The 20,858-nt window shown below is 41.8% G+C and overlaps 1 protein-coding gene across 6 annotated transcripts in view; it reads right to left on the bottom strand.

Moving 5' to 3' along the window:
* Nucleotides 1-20,858, bottom strand: part of zswim8 (zinc finger, SWIM-type containing 8) — a 331,437-nt gene that overhangs the window by 250,396 nt on the left and 60,183 nt on the right. For 3 of the 6 annotated variants that reach the window (XM_086044801.1, XM_086044798.1, XM_086044797.1), the window contains exons 5-8: nt 12,424-12,531; nt 1,950-2,036; nt 1,362-1,443; nt 1,091-1,211 (exon numbers count right to left, since the gene is read on the bottom strand). In XM_086044801.1, coding sequence (XP_085900927.1) covers nt 1,091-1,211; nt 1,362-1,443; nt 1,950-2,036; nt 12,424-12,531 — 398 coding nt within the window. Of the gene's footprint in view, nt 1-1,090; nt 1,283-1,361; nt 1,444-1,949; nt 2,037-12,423; nt 12,532-20,858 lie in introns of all 6 variants that reach the window. The other 3 variants (XM_086044800.1, XM_086044799.1, XM_086044802.1) reach the window with 2 other exon arrangements.

Below are 20,858 nucleotides of genomic sequence, written 5' to 3' on the forward strand. Positions count from 1 at the left end.
GCCAGCTAATGGTCTTTAAATAAACCTCTTCCGTTAGCATACCTCCCACGGCGGCGTCATGAACGTTTTTTATTATTTTTTTTTTTTGGGGGGCGGGGGGCGCTGAACGGGGCGGGGAGTGATATTTTTTTATGAATAAGGGTGGAGGGTCGCGGCCCGACTGGCAAAAAAGGGTCAAGTGCCCAGCTCTGCTTTTTCTTTGTGTTTAATTCATTCCTATTGAAGATGTTATAATATAATGTAAGTCTTCAAAGTTAAAAAATTATTATATAAACAATATAACACTTATATTGTTAAAATAAGCATTTTTTCACAATTTCAGATGGTGGTGTGGCGCAGGATTTTTTCAATGAAAGAAATGTGCCATGACTCAAAAAAGTTTGAAAAACACTGGTCTACAAACATATGTCTTAACATAAATCACGTTGGACTGATTACACTGATTCAAAGTCCACAAGCGCGTCATCTATATCACTACCGTTACTTATGTCAGAGCTCCCGCGATCATCTGCATCCGCTATGACTTCTCAAAAAAATTCCAGACATCCTCCGAGAGCTCGCGACAGAGTCACGTGTATATTCTTATGCATTTCATTGGCTAAGAGTTCGACAATTGGATAAAAAAAAGAAAATGATACGCTCTCCTGGCTCTAAAGGTAGACAGACGCAAGAGCGCTCTAGTGGTAGAAACGCGGCTATGCGCTCCCGGCCTAGATAAGTTAAGGGGGAAAAAATGTTTCTGTCAAACTTGGCGTCGCTGAAGTTTTGAGAGTGTGGTTGCTACGGTACAGAAGACAATACTAAACGTTGAATTTTCGAAGACACAGTTCGACAGGCAGTGCTGCACGCAGCCACCAGTGTCGCCATTCAAAAGCAATATGTTTGTTTTCTTAGCATGAATTGTGATTTTAACATAGAATAACATAGAATAGCAATAACTAGGTTAAAATGATCAACTTTGTTCCAAAATGCTTGCTATTGAATAATTAAAAGATTTAACTGAATGAGTAAAAAACATTCTAGGAAATAAGTTAACCAACAATGGACACCATAATAGTGTGTATCAGGACTTATATGTGAATTAAACAACCTGAAGACAACAGGTGAAGGCCCACAGAACTTATGCAGTGTCTTTTTGATGTTGTCACTCAGAGTCGACTCATCCAAATACCATGCGCTCTGATCAGAAGCTGAAGGTCCAGCTGTGGGGTCTTCACGCATGCACGCGCACACACACCCACACGCACACACACACACACACACACACACACACAGAAACACACTTTATTATATATTATTCACCATCTTATTCTCATTTTATAGCAATTCAAGCATACAACGGATGTTTCAGGCAATTTTACCTGGAGCTCCACACAAAGTGTTGATTGCAGTCGACTGAGAGGATAAGAGCTCATCAAGTAGTCGTTGGGCTGTAGGTAAAATCTGGAAAGACAAAACCATATGACGCATTTTCTCAAATCCCCAGTACAATAAACAATCGTGGAATGCCACGGGCCATACGATTAGGGTAGATTTATGCTACATTGTGCAAGTCATATTTGATTTGTTTCAAATTCATAGCAGCATAAAGAGAGAAAGAGGACATTAAATATACCCAGATCTGGAGTTCCGGTTCCGGTTTGAAGGGGATGGCCGCTGAGTTGCAGAGCTCTCAACGAAAGTTACGAATAATGCCCTGACGTGAATTTAATTACCAGCGAAGTGGATGGCACTAATACCGTCCAAAAACAAAACAGTGCGCCAGATTGTGACTCTTTGCAACCGGTGTGATCAAAGACACATTTGAGTGTGCAGATTGCCCAGTGACTACATTCTAAACAAAAAGCGAGAGGGAAACTATCGTTGTAGTCGTTACAAATGTAGGTTATAGTCAGATTTATTCCTTGCCTGAACAAGTTTAAAGATGACCAGATGTAGTTAACACACACCGAGCTAACAAGAGCACTCCCAGGGCTAGACGTGGGCGCCCTGTGTTGTGAGGCTGTCAGGTCTGTGAACAAGGATGAGCAGTGAACCTGTTGGTGATATGGAAAGAGCTATGATGTGTCGAAAAAGTGGTAAAACAATTTCAGAATGACACTAAGGCGCAACTGCATAGATATTACAGGAGAACTGTACACAGCATTTGTGAGGCTTAGTGAACCACGGTCGCTGAACACCAAGTTAAAAAGCTGGCCAAAATGCTATGACTTCACTGGAGGCATAGTCGAGGAGGGAGACACTTGACTCTACGGGATACTGGAAGGAGTTGGGATCACAATCCATGATTCATTTTGAGGAGAAACTATTTCAAGAGAAATTAGAGATTCCTCAATCATCAATACTGTAGATCCAGAGGATGAAAAAGCATTGTCATCACCTCTACCAGATGGAGCCCAGCCCCGATCAACCCTACTTAAGTTTTATCACACACACACAGACAAAACAAGTTCATAGTGTTCCAGCTGCTTTCGCTCCCCTTTCCCTGAGAGCTGGAACGCCTTTGTAATCAGGGACTCAGAAGAAAATAAAAAGAGAGGAGGCGTGGGAGCCGGGCAGAGGGTTTTAGGAACTGTAATTGTACACTTCCCTGCGCTCTCCTTGCAAGTAAAAAGACAATATTGTCGTCGAGTGTCTTCTCTCCTCATTTTGTGCATTGTTTACTAATGTCTCACCTGGTGTGAACCTGATAGTAACACTCAGCAAGAAATTGCAGGGACATGCGCTTTGTGGCAATGAACTTGGTTCGAGGTACTAGCACGTTGGGGTACTGGAACATTCATTTATTTTTATTTTTCTTGTTATTTTAATGGCGCAATAAACCTCTAACATATGGATTGATTTTGTTGATTTTTTTACCAGGCATGATGTGAGTACAAACATTTTCACAAATGTTTAGACCCTAATCTGTGGTCTCTTTTCAGTTTTTCTTCCTTTTCCCAGAAATGTTTTTTCCTTGCCCAATTGGGTGTTTTAGTCATGGAGTGTCACCAATCATTGTCAAGTGGGGGATAGTGGGGCCTTTTGAAAAATATTTTGGGAGTAAGGGCAATACAAATAAATTAACGACTTAGCTTTACTCTTGCATATGCTGTAGCTTGCAACGCCTGTTTAGTCTTGGTTAATAACAGACAAAACCCATGGGGCATAATACCTCTTGCAAAATTTCTGCGGCTGCCCTTTTGCATATATTATCTGAGCATGAATATAGCTTGAAAACAGCATGTCTTGTCCTCCAGTCATTGTTCCACACTTTCAACATTTTCTGGAGAGAAAACATATTGGAAGTTTGTCAAGTTTATGTGCATTTTAGGCCTTCAAAAACATCTGTTTTCTTGTCAAACAGAGTGCCACAAGAGCAGCAGCGATTCATGAAACAAAACAATTTAGGTATATTCCCTTTCAATATGAACCAGCTAAAGTTTGCAGTACATCAGATTAGATCTCTTGGGGGAATCGAACAAAATTTAGCCTCTTGGGGGAATTGAACAAAATTTGGCCTCTTTAACTCATTTAATGCCCACCTCTTCTTAACTAATTGTTGATCATCCAACACTTTAATGTCATTCACGGGTGACACTCTGATGCAGTTAATCACAAATTATCAGGCTTGGGAGGCATTGTAATGACACGCAATGGCCAGGGGATGCCATTAATGCCGTTTATCAGTTCATAGACAGAACTGTTTTTAGGGTAGAATAACAACACTGAGAAGGAACTAACATGCCTATCCAGGGGGAAGGAAAGAGGAAGAATGCTGCTGATCGAAAAATTGATATATACAGGTAGCTGACACTGGAAGACATTCTCTTCAGAGTTAAAAGCTACAAAGAGTCTGTCATCAGCTGATCAAAATAATGGCGCTGAGAACATGCATATACCTACATGCTTTTTTTCTTCTGAGCCTCTCTGACACGTTGGGGGCTGGGGGTGGGTGTGGGGCAGCACCGTTCATCGAAAGGACTACTTCACCATGCTTTGAGAATATTTCCTCCTTTGGATCGACTGGGCCATGTCAAAGAGGTAAAGGCTATGTTAATGCCATGCTAACTGTAGTAACGTGAAGATGACTAATTTCACACTTCCATCAAGCCCAAGTCACATGCATATATCATGCTGCCTATAATCTAACATTTATTGCCAGTACTTGTGTGTACTGTACATATGAATTGTGTAAATGTGGAGTTATAGATAGCAATGCACACTAAAGCTAAAACCACTGAATCAATTACAAAATAGTTTGGATGGTGTTCAATAAGGAACAAATAGTTGGAGTAAACTAAATGCAAGTATGCTAGTGAAAGTTTTGTGGGACTCGCCGTCGTTTAAAATTAGAGGCGTGTATGTGGTATCGACAGCTCCACTTATCTGCTTTCAGAATCTGTTGGAATGACGTTGCTAGCTTTAACGGTTCATGAGTTACGGTACATGACATCTCCTGTCGGAGACGACAGGTTCACTTCTAGAGGGATTTATATAACTAGTTTGCTCCCAATCCTCCAAAACCGCTGCACCTTTGTCATGATATATTGGTGTTTCACATTGTTTTGTTTTTTTATTCCACCACACCTTGTGTGTGTGCGTTTTTGTTTTTTTTCATTTTATTTGGCTGTGTGTGCTTATAATGCACATTGTGGTGTAAATGAAATAATACTGCACAGAGTGAATATTCTTGTTGGTAACTGACAATCTTTGGTCACGGACGTGACGTGAAGCATTGCAGATACACAGTTTTTTTCCCGAAAACTTTATTTAAATCGGTATTGTAGATGCGCTGTTGTCATTCAAGCAGGACTAAAGAAATCATCGACAAGCTACAGTTGTTCCATTTTTTTATTTGTTCAATTAAAGAACACGACACACGACATGCGTGTCACAAAGAAGAAGAAAATGGAGACTAAGAAGATGAAAAAGAACAGAGATGGAGGAGCCGAACTCGACAACATCGGCAAGCTGCTTAAACTGTGAAAAGAGGGTATCCTGTCATAAGTAAGACATTTTAAACTTACACATTTTGGTGCATTTTAAGTTTATTTTAGTGCATGTGAGGAATTATAGCTCTTTGAGCAGAATGATGGAGATACACAAAATAACTGCACAAAATGGCAAAAAAGCAGACGGCGGACGGGTAGCCCGGATGGAGGCGGAAAGCGATAAGTGGACTGCAAATCTTTAGTAAAATGCCCAGCTCTGGTGTTTAGACCTTCTTGATGTTAAAATATGAAGGTTGTGATTTTCCACGAAAAGTTGTTGCCGTGGCAACAGGCAGTTCGCCAATAAAACAACACTGATTTTGAGGGTGTAAACATGCACGAAATCTCATGATATGTGCACACATATCAGTCTTGGTGAAATCACCAATAATCAATATATTTTTATTTTATCATTCAATTTTTTTTTTTAAATTGCTCGCTAGCGCCCTTTAGAGTTTTTGACAATTTGAATTTACTTGAAAGTTTGAAGTCACTTTAAATACAAAAGCTTCTGGAAGTTGAGTCACTATCATTGTGACAGCAACACCTACTGGCTGAAGGAAGTACATGTTTTATACCTTGAAGTTTTTCTCCTGGGAGGTTAATCAGATCTACCTCATAACTGCTCTTAAGAGTGTTTAGGCCTTCATGATGTTAAAACACAAAGTTTTTTCTCAAAAAGCTTTTGCTTGGTAACGCCAACTTTGCCAATATAATGATATATGATTTTGAAGGCGTAAACATGTGAAAACTCATGAAATTTTGCACAAATATCAGGCTTTCTAAATTTATCAATATTTAATTAGTTAATTATGCAATCTTTAAACGATTGCTCACGAGTGCCCTATAGAAAGTTTCAAAAAAGCAGCCCCAGTTGTACGTTTCACCTACATCTAGAAAATGTTGGTAATATATGTAACAGGCAGAAACCTACAAAAAAATCTTCTTGGTGCCATATGCTAAACCTAACAGAAAGTCCACCATTTTGAATGTACTTTAAAGTTTGAAGTCACCTTGATTACAAAAGCTGCTGTAACATGGTCCACATGATAATTTGTTCTAAAGATTTCTCATGTTTGATGAGAGTCTTGGCCTGAAGAAATCTACAAACTTTTACCGTACTGCTACCGCCACCTACTGGTTAAAGAAAATGCAAGGTTTTACTTTTTTTAATATTCTTTTCTGCCAGCAGTGAACCAGATAAACGTTATATTTGCTCGGAAGAGTAATTTAGCCTTCATGATACTGCAACAAGAAGTTTGTCAATTTTCTTAAAAAGCTCTTACCATGGCAACACTCTATTGGCTTTATGCCACAGACCTCCGGTTAAAGTGACCAAGGCACCACCCAATTTCCGGCCCATCTATACACAAGCAAAATGGCTGCGTTCTTCACTCTGTCACTGCTTGATTTACCTCCCTTTTCGTTGAGTGACGTAACTCGTATAATTCAATTGAATCCTTCCACGTCATCTTCAAAGAAGGACAAAGGATTTAAGATGTACATAGGGGTGGGTGATATGACAATATTAGATCGTTCAGCGATTCAACGTGTTCACGATCTCATAAAGCCGGAAGATCGTTTGATCGTCTACATGGCACATTCTATACAGTTTCGCTCTATGGCGGCGCAAATCCGCTAACGCATGTACCCTACCAACCAATCACAGCACACACATTGCACCGTACGTGACACTCCCCGCCTCCCTGTTTGTTTGCATAGCGGGAAGCTATAGCGGAATGTCACCACGAAGCAGAGTTGGTCCTGAAAAAGAAACTCCACATCCACAATGTCAATTTGGTTTGGCTTTTACTCGGATGAGAAAGCGCAAACCAGTTATTTGCTAAATTTGCAGGGACTCGGTTCGGATGTCAGCGCCGACAGCAGCAGCAAACGGAGATCAAACACATGGTAGCCAGAGGCAGCCACTAGCTCCAAGCTAACACAACCCACCGTAACAGTCATTTTAACAAGGGCACTTCATATGAAAAAACAAGTAAGCAGTGTAAAGAAGTATCTGAGGCAGTGACTTATTACCTTGCTGAAGACATGATTCCCATTAAAACAGTGGAAAAAGAGGGGTGTAAAAGACTCAAAGTACTAGACCCGCGTTACAAACTGTGTTTTTATGTTTACGTTATGTTTACATTCACTGCACATTTTGATAAAAATTGTCACTATTCAAATTAAAACCTGTTCAGAAAGCTGAGCTGGCTTGAAATGTATTTTTTTTTCTTTTAGAGTTTTATATACATTTTAAATATGTTTTATATGTTCAACATGAGGAAAATGGTCATAAATGTGCAAATTAGTCTTAAAAAAACAATCATGATCAAATCTTGATAATTTTTTAAAAAAACTGTGATATGATATTTTTGCCATATCGCCCACCCCTAGCTGTACGTATGTAATTATATTCACAATTATTAAGGTAAGTGAGCACGCTTTTAAAGTGTTTACAATGTGTTACCTCGGCGACGAGCGCTAATGCTACCTTGTTTATAATGGCATTTGAATGTAACGTACTGTCTTGAATTCTAATCTTATGTTATACAATACAATACAATACATTCATTCATTCATTATCCATACCGCTTATCCTCACAAGGGTCGCGGGCGTGCTGGAGCCTATCCCAGCTGTCTTCGGGCAGTAGGCGGGGGACACCCTGAATTGGTTGCCAGCCAATCGCAGGGCACACAGAGACAAACATCCGCACTCACAATCACACCTAGGGGCAATTTAGAGAGTCCAATCAACTTACCATGCATGTTTTTGGAATGTGGGAGGAAACCGGAGTACCCGGAGGAAACCCACGCAGGCACGGGGAGAACATGCAAACTCCACACAGGGAGGCCGGAGCCGGGATCGAACCCATGACCTCTGAACTGTGAGGCGGACTAGCCTACCAGTCGACCACCGTGCCGCCCCAATACAATACAATTTTATTTATATAGGGCATTTCATAACAGCTGGAGCTGTAACAAAGTACTTTACAAACAATAAACGATAAATAAATAATACTAAATAATTAATAAATAATGATAATAAACAATAAAAAGCCATAATAAACAGTGCTGATCAATAAATTCACATAAAACACATACACCGAAAAGAGCTGAAAATTTCAGGTCTGAACAAAAACCAGCGAATAAAAGTGTGTCTTCAACCGGGTTTTAAAAGTGGACAGAGAGGGGGCTTGCCTAACATCCAATAGGAGGTCATTCAAAAGGAAGGACCAGCAGTCGAAAAGGCTCAATCCCCTCTGAGGCTCCGCTTGGTCCTCGGCACCTCGAGCAGCGCCTGGTCCACAGACCTGAGGCTGTGGGAAGGTGCGTAGGAGTTGAGGAGCTCAGAGAGGTACACCGGGGCCAGGCCATTTAATGAACGAACCCTGAAATGCACTGGGAGCCAGAGAAGGGAGGCCAGAAGTGGTGTTATATGCTCCATCTTCCGAGCTCCAGTTAGTAGGCAGGGAGCAGCATTTTGGACCAACTGGAGACATTTGAGGGAGGGCTGACTGACTGCAAAATAAAGTGCATTACAGTAATCTAGCCGATATGTAACAAAGGCATGGATGACTGTTTCTAAGTGCTGATGGGAAAGGAGGAGCTTTACCTTAGCCAGCTGTCTAAGGAGAAGGAAGCTCGACTTTACAACAGCGCTGATTTGCTGGTCCAATTTAATCACTGTACATTTTAAAACCCAAGTTTGAGACTTTTAGACATAAAAGGCAGTTTGGAAATCGGTCTAAAATTGGATAGCACAGCTTGAGAAAGGCCAGTTTTTCTCAGCAAGGGTTGCACTACAGCATGCTTAAAATGTTGGGCGACCACACCAGAAGACAGGCTGCTGTTGATAATGGCCAAAACCGATTTACCAATTGTCGGGACAATCTTCTTAAAGAAGTGTGGAGGAACGGAGTCATAAGGGGAGCCCGATGGTTTCATATGGCAAACCACATCCTCCAAACATGTCAAAGAAACCGGCTCAAAGGAATCGAACACTGCGGAAAAAGGAACTTGGACACAGTGGTCAAATATGGCATTCGAGACAAGAGCCCTAGATTTAGCAACCTTGTCAATGAAAAACTGCAAAAAACTATCTCACATTTCAGGGGAATAGTCCATGCACGTCGGTTGACGGGGCTTCAGGATAGAGTCAATTGTTTTAAATAGAGCGCGTGGATTTTGGCGATTTGCCTGAATACGACATCACAAGTGGTCTCTCTTGGACTCCTTCAACTTTCTCTGGTAACGACTAGAGATAGACCGATTATCGGCCGGGCCGATTATCGGGACCGATATTTGGCCTTTTGGCGATTACCGGCATCAGCCTTTTTTTTCATTTCAAGGCCGATAAATTAAAAACTGGTTTATTGCAGCTTGCTGAGGCATGTTTCTCTCTCTCTCTCTCTCTCTCTCCCGGTCTCTCTCTCTCTCTCTCTCTCTCTCTCTCTCTCTGTGCGGCGCAAGTGGCCCGCCCACAGCACTATCTGATTGGTTACTTGTGCAGTGTGGGATCAGCCAATCAATGGAAAGCTGCCTGTGTCTCTCTCGCTAGAGCAGCACAGCACATCACTCGCTAGTCGCTACTTGAGCAGCACAGCACAGGAGAAATACAAGCTATTAAACAGACTTTGAGGAAATGTTAATAAATGTCAGTCTACTATAACTGACAACCACTATGAGCCCTTTCTATGTCAAGATGAATGGAACCAAGTGCTAAGTTCCTCTGTGTTTGAAGAGTGAACATAAAGCTGATCAAAAAGGCATCAGGGAACTGACTAGCAGTGAGGTGGTTAAAAACTCGCCTCCCAGCACTCGCTAGCATTAGCTCTGACAGCACTGGAAAACATTACATCAGAGAGCACAGTCATGTGATCAGAAAGCACACTGTCCAAAACTTTCAAATTTGAGACTGATAGACAAAAAGAAAGGTCAAGTTCTAAAGTATGTCCTTGCTTGTGAGTGGAGCCAGACACGCACTGCACCTAATTGAAAGAGTCAATGAGTCTTAAGAATTACTTTGCCAGTGTTTTTTCTGGACTGCACACGTGAATATTAAAGTCCCCCATGAACAGGGATGCGATCATATCGCAGCATGATTTCGGCAAGAAAATTTGAAATCTCATTCAGAAACTCCTTGTAGGTATTTGGGAGGACGGTATATGACAGCGCAGAGCACAGGGACGGCATTGGCAAATTCAAAGAAAGGGCCCTCAAAGCTGCTGAACAATGTGGCGAATATACACTGTTTACATTTAAATTATTTTTTTAAAAACAGTCGCCGTTCCTCCACCACAGCCTGAAGTTCTCGGCGCATCCAAGTATGAACAGGCAGGCGGTAATAGTTCAAGCATCGCACTGCACTCACCGGCGCCAGTCTCCGGTGTCCGTCTCCGTCAGGAAGAGGAAATTCAAGTTATTGGAAAGAAACGATTTGGTCGTCAACGACCGGGCGTTCAGCAACGCTATCCTTGTAGGAGCATCAGCAGCAGCAGGTGCGTGTGTCACCTCCAATTGGCGGGCCTTGGGAAGCTCCTTGAGAAGTTGGCGATTCACACCGCGTCCGATGGCGCGTGGTAAGCTGCGGCACAACCGGAGCTCCTGGGCGCAGCCGACGACGGGTATCAAGCAGCCAGCAGCAGGGTCCCACAGCGGCCACAGCGGAGTACATCTGTGCGTCCAGGAGCGAGCAGGAGACGAAGCGTGCACCTGCTCCCTTTTAGGCCTCGCTAGCTTGCTAACCACGTTTGCCTCGGCGCCGCTTACACCGCCGCGGTGGTCGCGCTGGGAGATGGAAGATGTCTGCCGCGATGTCAGCGGGCACCGTCTTCTTCCAGTTGTGCTCAAATGCACCCGAACTTCAAATGCCGCACCGTAAGTCCAATGAAGTTTGGCGATTATAGACCAGCAGAGCGTTTGTGAATGACGCACCAATCAGCCAAAACAGTAAAATTAGCCGAATTGTCAAGAGAGTCGCCGAGCACACAGGCGCACTATTCGTCATCTTGTTGAGTTTGTGGGGCCGGCACAGGAACTAAATAAAACAAATATCGCTCACCATTAGTGTTTCTTGAACGTGTCCGGCCTTACGCCATTTTGGAGAGTGGCTGAGAATAGTGTCTGCGGGGGAGGCAGCTGAGAATGGTAACTGCAGCCAGACAGCCTTGCCATTTTCAGAGTGAAGTGTATATGAAGGTAACAACACAGCTAGTGACGTAAAGTGTATTGACATAGGTGGCGTCCTAAAAAATGAATAAACTACTCTTTCGCAGTGTTGTGTTGAAATCTGGCGACGAAGCATCACTTTGCATTGCTGCCCTTTTTATATTTCGTGGTACCAGTGCCGCTTGTACGAATCGAGCAGCACACAGGTTAGCAGAAGTGAACGGTATGAAGCTAATGCCCATTCGAGTCTTGCCACCAGACATGTACACGTCCGTGGGCGTGTACCTGTCACATTTTTTTATGCCGGCGTTCAAATGAAGGAAATATTTGTTTCCTTTCGAGGTATCTTCATTTTAGTTTGAACACTTTCAAAACTTCTAGTTATACAAATGTCTTACTCCTAGTCAAATGGTCTAAACTCATAAACGCACAGCCATGAACCTATTGTATTATGCGGCATGCTAAAAGGCTAGTTGCAGAAAGGTTGATAATGCCTTTTATATTTAATGCTTATGCTGCTTATGTTTTTGATTCAAGAAATGCAAAGTTTAAACAGAGATTTGTATTTGTGTTTGAAATCGCCACACTCAAAATGTTTCTTTGCAATTGACTGAGGACCAGTTCAGGGTGTACCCTGCCTCTCAACGAAAGACAGCTGTGATAGGCTCCAGCATGCCAGCAAACCTAGTGAGGATATTTGGTTCGGAGAATGAATTAATGAAGGAAGGAATGAAGGAAGGAATGAAAATGTTTCTAAATAAGAAAATACATATTGCTGCTATATATGATGTGAATTTCAGAAATTAAAAACTATTAAAAAATAGTTGATCCGAATACATTATTATTCCAAAGAATTTTCAGTAAAATTATCATATACTGAAATATTCAATAGCTGCAGCCCTATTTTCAACTCCCCGGTAAAAACTGTCATTTGTTGTATTTTTATTATTTTATCAAAACCTTGCTTCAGGATCCCCTCAAAATGACAAAGTTCCTCCTCTAATGAAGCCACTGATGAGCAAAACTGCTCCTCAAAAGTGGAAAAATGTTATTTCAAGCCTTGCTCACACCCCCTAATTTGTGCTCATTAATTTATATGCCACTTGGAGAACCATAATTCATTCCAGAAATGGAAAAAAAAACCTCTGCTGGAAACCATAGAGTTGTTAGTAGTTTGCAACACAGCAAATATAGTTGTACTTGTTTTAAAACTGAATTGTACAGATGCTAGTTTTTCAAAAACATACATTTATGAGAAAAGTAAAAAAAAAAGAAGTACCTGTTGAGGTAGCTCACTAATGAGATACTGGGCAAATTTCTGGAGCTGATCCCTCTGAAGCCTGGACAAAGACTCTGACACTGGGGCCCTCAGACAGACAGCTGAGGCCTGTACAGAAAGCAGAACACTCAAGAACTGTAAAAAATTACAATTAAAAAAAATCCAGAGTAACAGAGCTTAATTAAAACAATAACATCAACAAAAAAAACAACAACAGTGGATTCTGACACATCTCTTTTAAAAGCTAATTAAGGAGCAAGAGGTTTGAGGGTTTTTCACCTCCAATAGCTCTGATGCTTCCTCTCTATTTGAATCTTGTCAAAAAACACACGTATCACACATATAGGAAAATCAAATAAATCACACAGGAGCAATCACCATGTAAACAGAGGCACGGAATACTCAAACAAAACTGAGATTGAACATGATCAGAAATCTTCCTAAATTGGTTGTGAAAAAAAAAGACTGGGTGAGGTAGATTCGTCAAGTCAAGTTTATTTCAATCGTTAATCAAAAGAGTCTCAAAGGGCTTCACCAGATTAGCAACAGCTGTGTGTCAAAATGTGCTGAGGCTTCGAAGCATGTGTTGAGCAATCTAGGATGGAATTTATGAAGCGCTTATCAAGGTGTGATTCATTGTCAGGAAACATCATTATGAAGCCTCGCTGTCCGAGAAGTGATTGATCTGCCATCACAATGGCCAAGACAAGGAAAATCCACATTGGCCAATTCTCTGAGACAAATCCGTTTAATCATGGACTTCAAAAGGAGGGGTGGAGGGGGATTGAGTTGGTAGAAACAATACCTGTATATTTGAACTTCGAATTATTTAACACACTTTGATTTGAAAAGCACATTGCACATTCAATAAAAAAAAAAAAAATACAATTTCTTATTGTTTTCCATTGTACACAAATAAAAAGAACCAACAGAGGAGCGAGGGAACCTAATACATTGCTAAAGTTTTACAAAAGAAAGGTGTATTAGTTTACATAACCCATTAAGGCCTAAAGTTTTCCCACAAATTCAAAACCAAGAAAATAATATCTCAGCCCCTGGAGCAGATATAAACATAATTGGAGCTGCAAGGTAGGTCTTGGACTGTTTCATGTGCCTCCAACTTTTGCTAGATCTTGGTGATAAAATGTTGTTGAGGGGGTTGTGGAACCATTTTTTTTAAAATTGCACAATAACCTAATAAAACATTGATGCTCTTGCATGGCCTGATATTTTTGCAAGGTTTTACGAGTTTTCCTGCAAGTTTAGACCCTCAAAATTAGTGTTGTTTATTTGGCAATAGAGTTGCCATGGTAACAGCTTTCTGTAAAAATTAACAAACTTCAAGTTGCACATCATGAAGGCGAAAACACTCTTCCGAGCAAATATGATGTGTATCTGGTCAACCACTGGCAGAAAAACATTAAAAAAAATAAAACAAATTTCCTTTAGCCAGTAGGTGGCGGTACCAGTATGGTAAAAATAAGTTTGTAAATGTCTTCAGGCATAGACTCTCATCAAATGTGAGAAATCTTTAGAAGAAATTATCATGTGGATCAATTTACAACAGCTTTTATAGTCAAGCTGAAGCCAAATTGAAAAGTAAATTCAATATGGCGGACTTCCTGTTAGGTTCAGCATATGGCAGCAAGAGGCTTTTTTGTAGGTGTCTGCCTGTTACATATACTACCAAATTTGTGTAGATCTAGGTGAACTGTACAACCACAGCTGGTTTATGAAAACTTTCGAGGGGGTGCCAGGGAGCCATCTTTCAAAGATTGCACAATTAACTAATTGAATATTGATGAATTTAAGAGGCCTGATATGTGTGAAAGGTTTAATGAATTTTCGTGCATGCTTACATCCTCAAAATCAGCATTGTTTTATTGGCAAACTGGTCATTACCATGGCAACAGCTTTTTGCGAAAATTCTCAAACTTCGTGTTTTAACATCATGAAGGCCTACACACTCATCCAAGCAAGTATGAGGTAAATCAACCCAACCTGCCAGGAGAAAAAACATCAAATAAAACATGTACTTCATTTGGCCAGTAGGTGGCGCTACAACTACAATGAAAAGTAAGTTCCAAGATGCCTTCAGGTGTAGACTCTCATCAAATGTGTGAAATTTTGGCAAGATATTATCATGTGGATCATGTTTAAGCAGTTTTGAAAGTGAATGTGACACCCAATTTAGTGTATGGCTCAAAGAGACTTTTTCATAGGTGTAGGTGAAACGTACAACCGGGGCTGATATTTTTTTTTATTTATTGGCAGCGATATGTTGTTTTTTTTTTAATTGCACGATAAAACTGAAAAATATTGATGATTTCACCAGGCCTGATGTGCGTGCAGTTTTGTGATAGTTCTTGCATGTTTAGACCATCAAAATCAGTGTTGTTTTATTGGTAAACTGCCCATTGCCATGGCGACATGTTTTATTCTTTCATGTTTTTCTCGTGGTAGGTTAGCCAAATCTATCTCATATTTGTTCAGAAGAGTGTTTAGGCCTTCATGATGTTACAACACGAAATCTGAGATTCTTCGCAAAAAGCTGTCTTCATGGTAATGCCCAGATTGCCAATAAAACTGCTGATTTTGAGGATGCAAGCATGCATGAAAACTCATGAAACTTTTCACACCTATCGCCTGGTAAATTCATCCATCCATCCATTATCTGTACCGCTTATCCTCACAAGGGTCACGGGGCGTGCTGGAGCCTGTCCCAGCTGTCTTTGGGCAGTAGGCGGGGGACACCCTGAACTGGTTGCCAGCCAATCGCAGGGCACACAGAGACAAACATCCGCACTCACAATCACACCTAGGGGCAATTTAGACAGTCCAATCAACTTACCATGCATGTTTTTGGAATGTGGGAGGAAACCGGAGTACCCGGAGAAAACCCACGCAGGCACGGGGAGAACATGCAAACTCCACACAGGGAGTCCGGAGCCGGGATCGAACCCACGACCTCTGAACTGTGAGGCGGACGTGCTAACCAGTCGACCACCGTGCCGCCGGTAAATTCATCAATATTTAATTTGTTAATTTTACAATCTTTAAAAGAAGGCTCGCTAGCGCCCCCTACAAAGCTTTAAAAAAGCAGCCCTGGTTTTAGGTTTCATCTAGACCTACGAAAATTTGGAAGTACATGTGTAAGAATAATGTATAATAATTAGTATGGCATGATGCTTGCTGTCCCACATTTGAATTATGCAGAATGGAAGTTTGATGACTGGCCTTAGCCTTGTTGTAGTCTAGACATTAGCCTTGTTCTAATCTAGCCTTGTAGGAATAGATGTTCATCTTTAGCCTTGTTCTGATCTAGGCCCAGCTTGCTTTGCCTGCCTTACTGCTTTCAGACATGCATAATAATGACTCAAACACACACGCACACACAGGGACATACCAAACTCAGAATGTGCCAACTGCTTTCGCCCCCCCTTTCCCTTAGAGTTGTGACACCTTTGTAATCAGGGACTCCTAAGAAAATAAAAGCGAGGAGGCGGTGGTGCTTATCAGAGGATTGCTAGGAACTGTTGCGGTAGTTCCCTTCGCTCTCCTGCGCAAGTAAAATGACAATATTGTGTTGAGTGTCTTCTCTCCTTATTTTGTGTGTTGTTTACTCATGTCTCACTTGGTGTGAACCTAACATTAAATTGGTCCTTCGAGCCGGATCTCGATATGCCTGAAGATTCCAGTTGCAGAGTCAACCTCCACGTAAAGCCCGTGGCCACGGCGCTAAGACCCTTTCCGGGACTGGGTCTTGGCTCCGCTTCTGGGACTGAAGGTTGACGGGAAGCCAGAGGAGTTAAGACATCTCTTGGTGAGTAGGAAACTCACGACACTTGTGGATGAGTGAATTGCGCGCTGGTAACAAAACCTTGACAATACTAGTCCTTTATCAAGTAAAGTAAGACGAAGTGAGTCTGTGAAACTGTAAGACAGAGTGTGACTTTGAAACTGTGTGATCCTTGAGAATACTTGTCCCTATCAAGGCAAGACAGAGTTAAGTCTATAAAACTGTGAGGGTGACGGTGTCCTGTTATGTACTAATCTCTGTGATAAAACGCTGCTAAAAGTGTGACTGTGCAAACTGTGTGAGTGGAAATAAACAGGATTGTAAGTGACAACTGTGTGTGGACGCGTTAGGCAAGAATCCTCCGCCATTTGTAATAGAAGCTTGAGGATTGCCACACACTGTGTTGATTGTCACCCTGTTTTAAGGTAAAAGTCAGTTGTAGGACCCCCTAGGTGTCATAAAACTGATTCTACAACAAAATAATGTGGGGGGTGGGGAAACTAACAATAAAATCGGTGATAAAAAGGATCCTAAATAACACCTTACATGTAAAAACTGGAAATTTATGGAGCATCATTGTCCTTTCAAAATAAAACACTGTAACCTTTTGTTAACAAAATATATCTTTGCTGGCCATCTTAACACACAAAAATTAATAAACCTGCAGGATAAAGTAAGAACTAAACGTAAAAAACAATGAAAATGAGAAGGATGGCAGAGTCCTGTGTACACTTCAATTCTGTGTGTGTGTGTTTGCGCAAATTGTTTGTGAAACCCCTGTGTGAAGTGTGTAAGTAAACAGAGTGATTGGGAATTAAACCACTAGGTATTTTATTCCATATAATGTAGTAGGATTGTAAACAGCAGACTGGTGTGGATGCAGAAGCAAGAATTCTCCACCTGAAAAGGTTTGAAGTGAGAATTACCACAACAGAAAATTTGAATTGCTGTCCTACTGATAAAAATCCAGTTTTTAGAACACCCTAGGTGTTAGCGAACTGGACCACAATCTCTATGAAATGGGGAAAATAGGTAGTCAAATTAAATCCTAAAGGGCAATGTAAGGATTGGAAATTTGTTGAAAAACGGGATCTGATAAGATCCAATATTTTGACAAAAGTAGCCGTGTTATAGAACTCAATCATATAGCAGAAGCGTTTAATAGGCAGTAGGTGCGCAAAAAGTAAGAAACTAAGATAATGGGACTTGAGCGAGGGCGCAGACATCGGGTGAGGGGCACCTGAGGCCTCTGCTTCTCTCTTGTCTGACCCTGCGACAAGGCAGAACAATTCTTGTTCATTATTACAACATTGGCTGAAGAAGTGCACAAAGAAAAAGAAATGTGCATGATTGACAAACGAGGTAAAATGGATACTGACTCATTACACATAGTATGGTGTAAAAACACACAGGGATCGGATGAAAATTATGAGACCAAACTATCACGAGTGACCCCAACAACCATTACAGTTGATTATCTGTACTCAGATGGAGTTTCAACTGTGACAGACAGTGTAAGTTGTCGGATGAACTAAAACACCTTTATAGAGAATGGCCTATAAGAGTAAGGACTTAGAATTAGCCTTTGTTTAAACAGTACAAAGTGCGACTGATTGGAAACAGACAGGAGGAGGCCTTGACTACAGTGAGGAAATAGATATGTACGGAATGCCATTTTTTTGGACCGTGCAAGTGCAAATGGGTGTCTATTTGCACTGACACAGCCAGCCTCCCATAAATTGATAATAACGGGGGAGGTGGAAGGGATATCACAAAACATACCACAGAAATTATGGTCACAAGGGCCATCTGATGTAGGATTGATTAAAGGAGCATTACCAGTTCAAATGAACTCGAGAACAGAATATAGACCTTATATGCATCAGTGTCCATTGTAACCAAATGCATATGAGGGAATAAGACCTGATTTGATACACTTGCAAAATACCAGTATTTCCTGTCAAAAAGGCGCCACCTTCAGCTGACATTAAATTGGTCCACACTAGCCCTTGTTGCATCATTTAGCTGAAGATGGACACATTTAGCTGAAGATGGACACAAAGTAAGCAAAAGCAAGTTACAATTTTGCAAAAAGCAAAATTATTAAAAAAAAAGAAAGGAAATTATAATTGGAGATAATCGATAATTGTGGAATAGAAAAGAAGAAATACAATTCTCCAGGCTTCAAAACATCAAACAAAGGGGCAATAATTAACAAATTATTGCGGTATTTGGGTTCCACATTACGCGGAAATCAATGTGGCCCTGAGTACAATGACGGATGTATGAAGACCTCAAAAGACATCACCTTTAAAGCGGAGGTCAACCCAAACATATTTTTTTCAAGAATATGTTCCCAGCAGGCCCACTAGTTGAAACACGGCATTTTGATTAATTAAGTTTGATTAAGTTAAGCAGTAAAATGCACTCGTTTTTAGCCATCTCTGGGGGCGGCCATTTTGTCTTCTGTCGACTGAAAATGACATCACAACTGCTCACAACGACCAATCAAGATAGTGGTGAAACATATTTCTCAAACTGATTTTGGCTGGGAAATGCAGCAAAAATCAGGTGTAAGGGTTCAACATGACAATTGGATGTTTTTGGTAGAGCAGACCGAGCAAACCAAGACCGTGTTTACGTGCCGTACCCGCAAAGTTAGATCACATTTGTCTTATGGGAGTTATGACCACAACAAATCTAAATTGCATTTCATGGGACTCAATTTATCCACTGGCAAAAGCTGTTTGGAATATCTTTTCTACAATAGTTGCCAAAGAATAACTTTTCTTGTGTAAACCTCACCGGTACAGGTCCACGTTTGGGGTACATCAACGACACCTGGTGTGACACCTGGTGCGACCACCTGGACGTGCATGCTTTAACTCTCATCCCACGCAGTGGCGTGTGGTGGTGGTGTGGTGGTAACCAATTATATGACACATTGAGAAATGATTCAGGGGTATGTGCACTTGAATCATTACTCTTGCCTGTTGCTATTTTTCCATCTACTGCAGAGGACATCCAGGGGGCAGCTCTGACGCACGCTCCTCGAGAAAAACTCTATACATCCATTACAATGTACGGAAACTGGGTAACTATACTGAAGTAGGATTGCTTGCTCTGAACAGTTGGCGGCCACCTCTGTCATGATGTTCCAGAGCCGCATTGTGGTTGTCATGCTCCTGGTGGAACTAGGTGGGGTGTGCGCGATGTTTGGTGACCAGTGTTGTTGTATTAACACGGCCCCGGAGGGGTCCCTCACCAGGACCATTAATGGCCTCCGCATCTCCCTTACCAGGGCCATCAATGGCCTCCGCGTCCTCGACCACAAAATGAGGGAGCACGTCTTTGTGAAAAGAATGGTTGGATAAAACATTTGGTAAATATCACGATGTGGTTTTCTCAGTCCTGATCCAGTGATCCAGGGTTTGTTGTTGGAAAAACACCCACCAGGACAGTAAGGTGTTTCTCCAACAACAAACCCTGGATCAAACCAGACATAAAAGATATAGGTCACACAGGGACGGCGGCATAATGTAGCCATTAATGTATAACATTGACGGCAAACATTCAGGATCAAACCTATGTAAATATAAGCAGTAACATGTGTATATACACATGTATATACACACCAACATACATCTACATAAAAAGTATGAGGAACACTCGTTTTGGCCTGTACATAGTACAGAGGAAAAATACTCTAAGTAAGTGACAGTGCTGCAGTGAAATGTAAGGAACAGCATTGGATAAAAATAAAACTAGACTAACAGTAGTGGAATGTTGAGTATTGCACGGTATTACAGTAGTGGGGAATATTGGGTATTGCACAATATGAGCTCAGGTGCAGGACTGCACAATTGCACTAATGTCCGCCAGTTTGTAGGGACTACACAATGTTCTTGTTAAAGAGTCTGAAAGCAGCAGGCAAGAAGGAACGGCGGAATCTCTCCTTTGCACAGCGAGGGTGTAATAGTCTGTCACTGAACGAGCTGTGGAGTGCTGTTAGGGTGCCCTGGAGGGGGTGGTCCGGGTTGTCCAGCATTGATGACAGCTTGGCCAACATTCTCCTGTCCCCCACCGAGTCCACAGAGTCCAGGGAGCAGCCCAGGACAGAGCCGGCGCTCCTGACCAGTTTGTCCAGCCGCTTCTTGTCCCGGGCCGAGACGCCGCCTGCCCAGGTGACCACTCCCTGCAAGATGACCGATGCAACCACCGAGTCATAAAAGTTCCTGAGGAACGTCCCCTGAACCCCAAAAGACCTCAGTCTCCTGAGAGGGCGTCTGTGTTGTCGCTCCAGTCCAGTTTATTGTTCCGATGAACACCCAGGTACTTGTAAGTTGAGACTCTCTCAACATCTGTTCCCCAGATATTCACTGGCGCAGGTGAAGAGCAATGGCGCCTACCGAAATCCACCACCATTTCTTTGGATTTCCCCGCATTGATCAGGAGGCGGTTCTGCTGGCACCAGTCCACAAAACACTGAGTAAGTTCTCTGTACTCCCGATCATCTCCGCCTATGATGAGGCCGACAATCGCAGAGTCGTCAGAGAACTTCTGCAGGTGACAGGTAGGGGTGCTGTAGTTGAAGTCCGAGGTGTAGAGGGTGAACAGGAAGGGAGCCAAGACAGTT

Source organism: Filicampus tigris, chromosome 11 (genome assembly GCF_054856515.1).
Source record: "Filicampus tigris isolate MCC_2025a chromosome 11, RoL_Ftig_1.0, whole genome shotgun sequence".
Taxonomy (NCBI): domain Eukaryota; kingdom Metazoa; phylum Chordata; class Actinopteri; order Syngnathiformes; family Syngnathidae; genus Filicampus; species Filicampus tigris.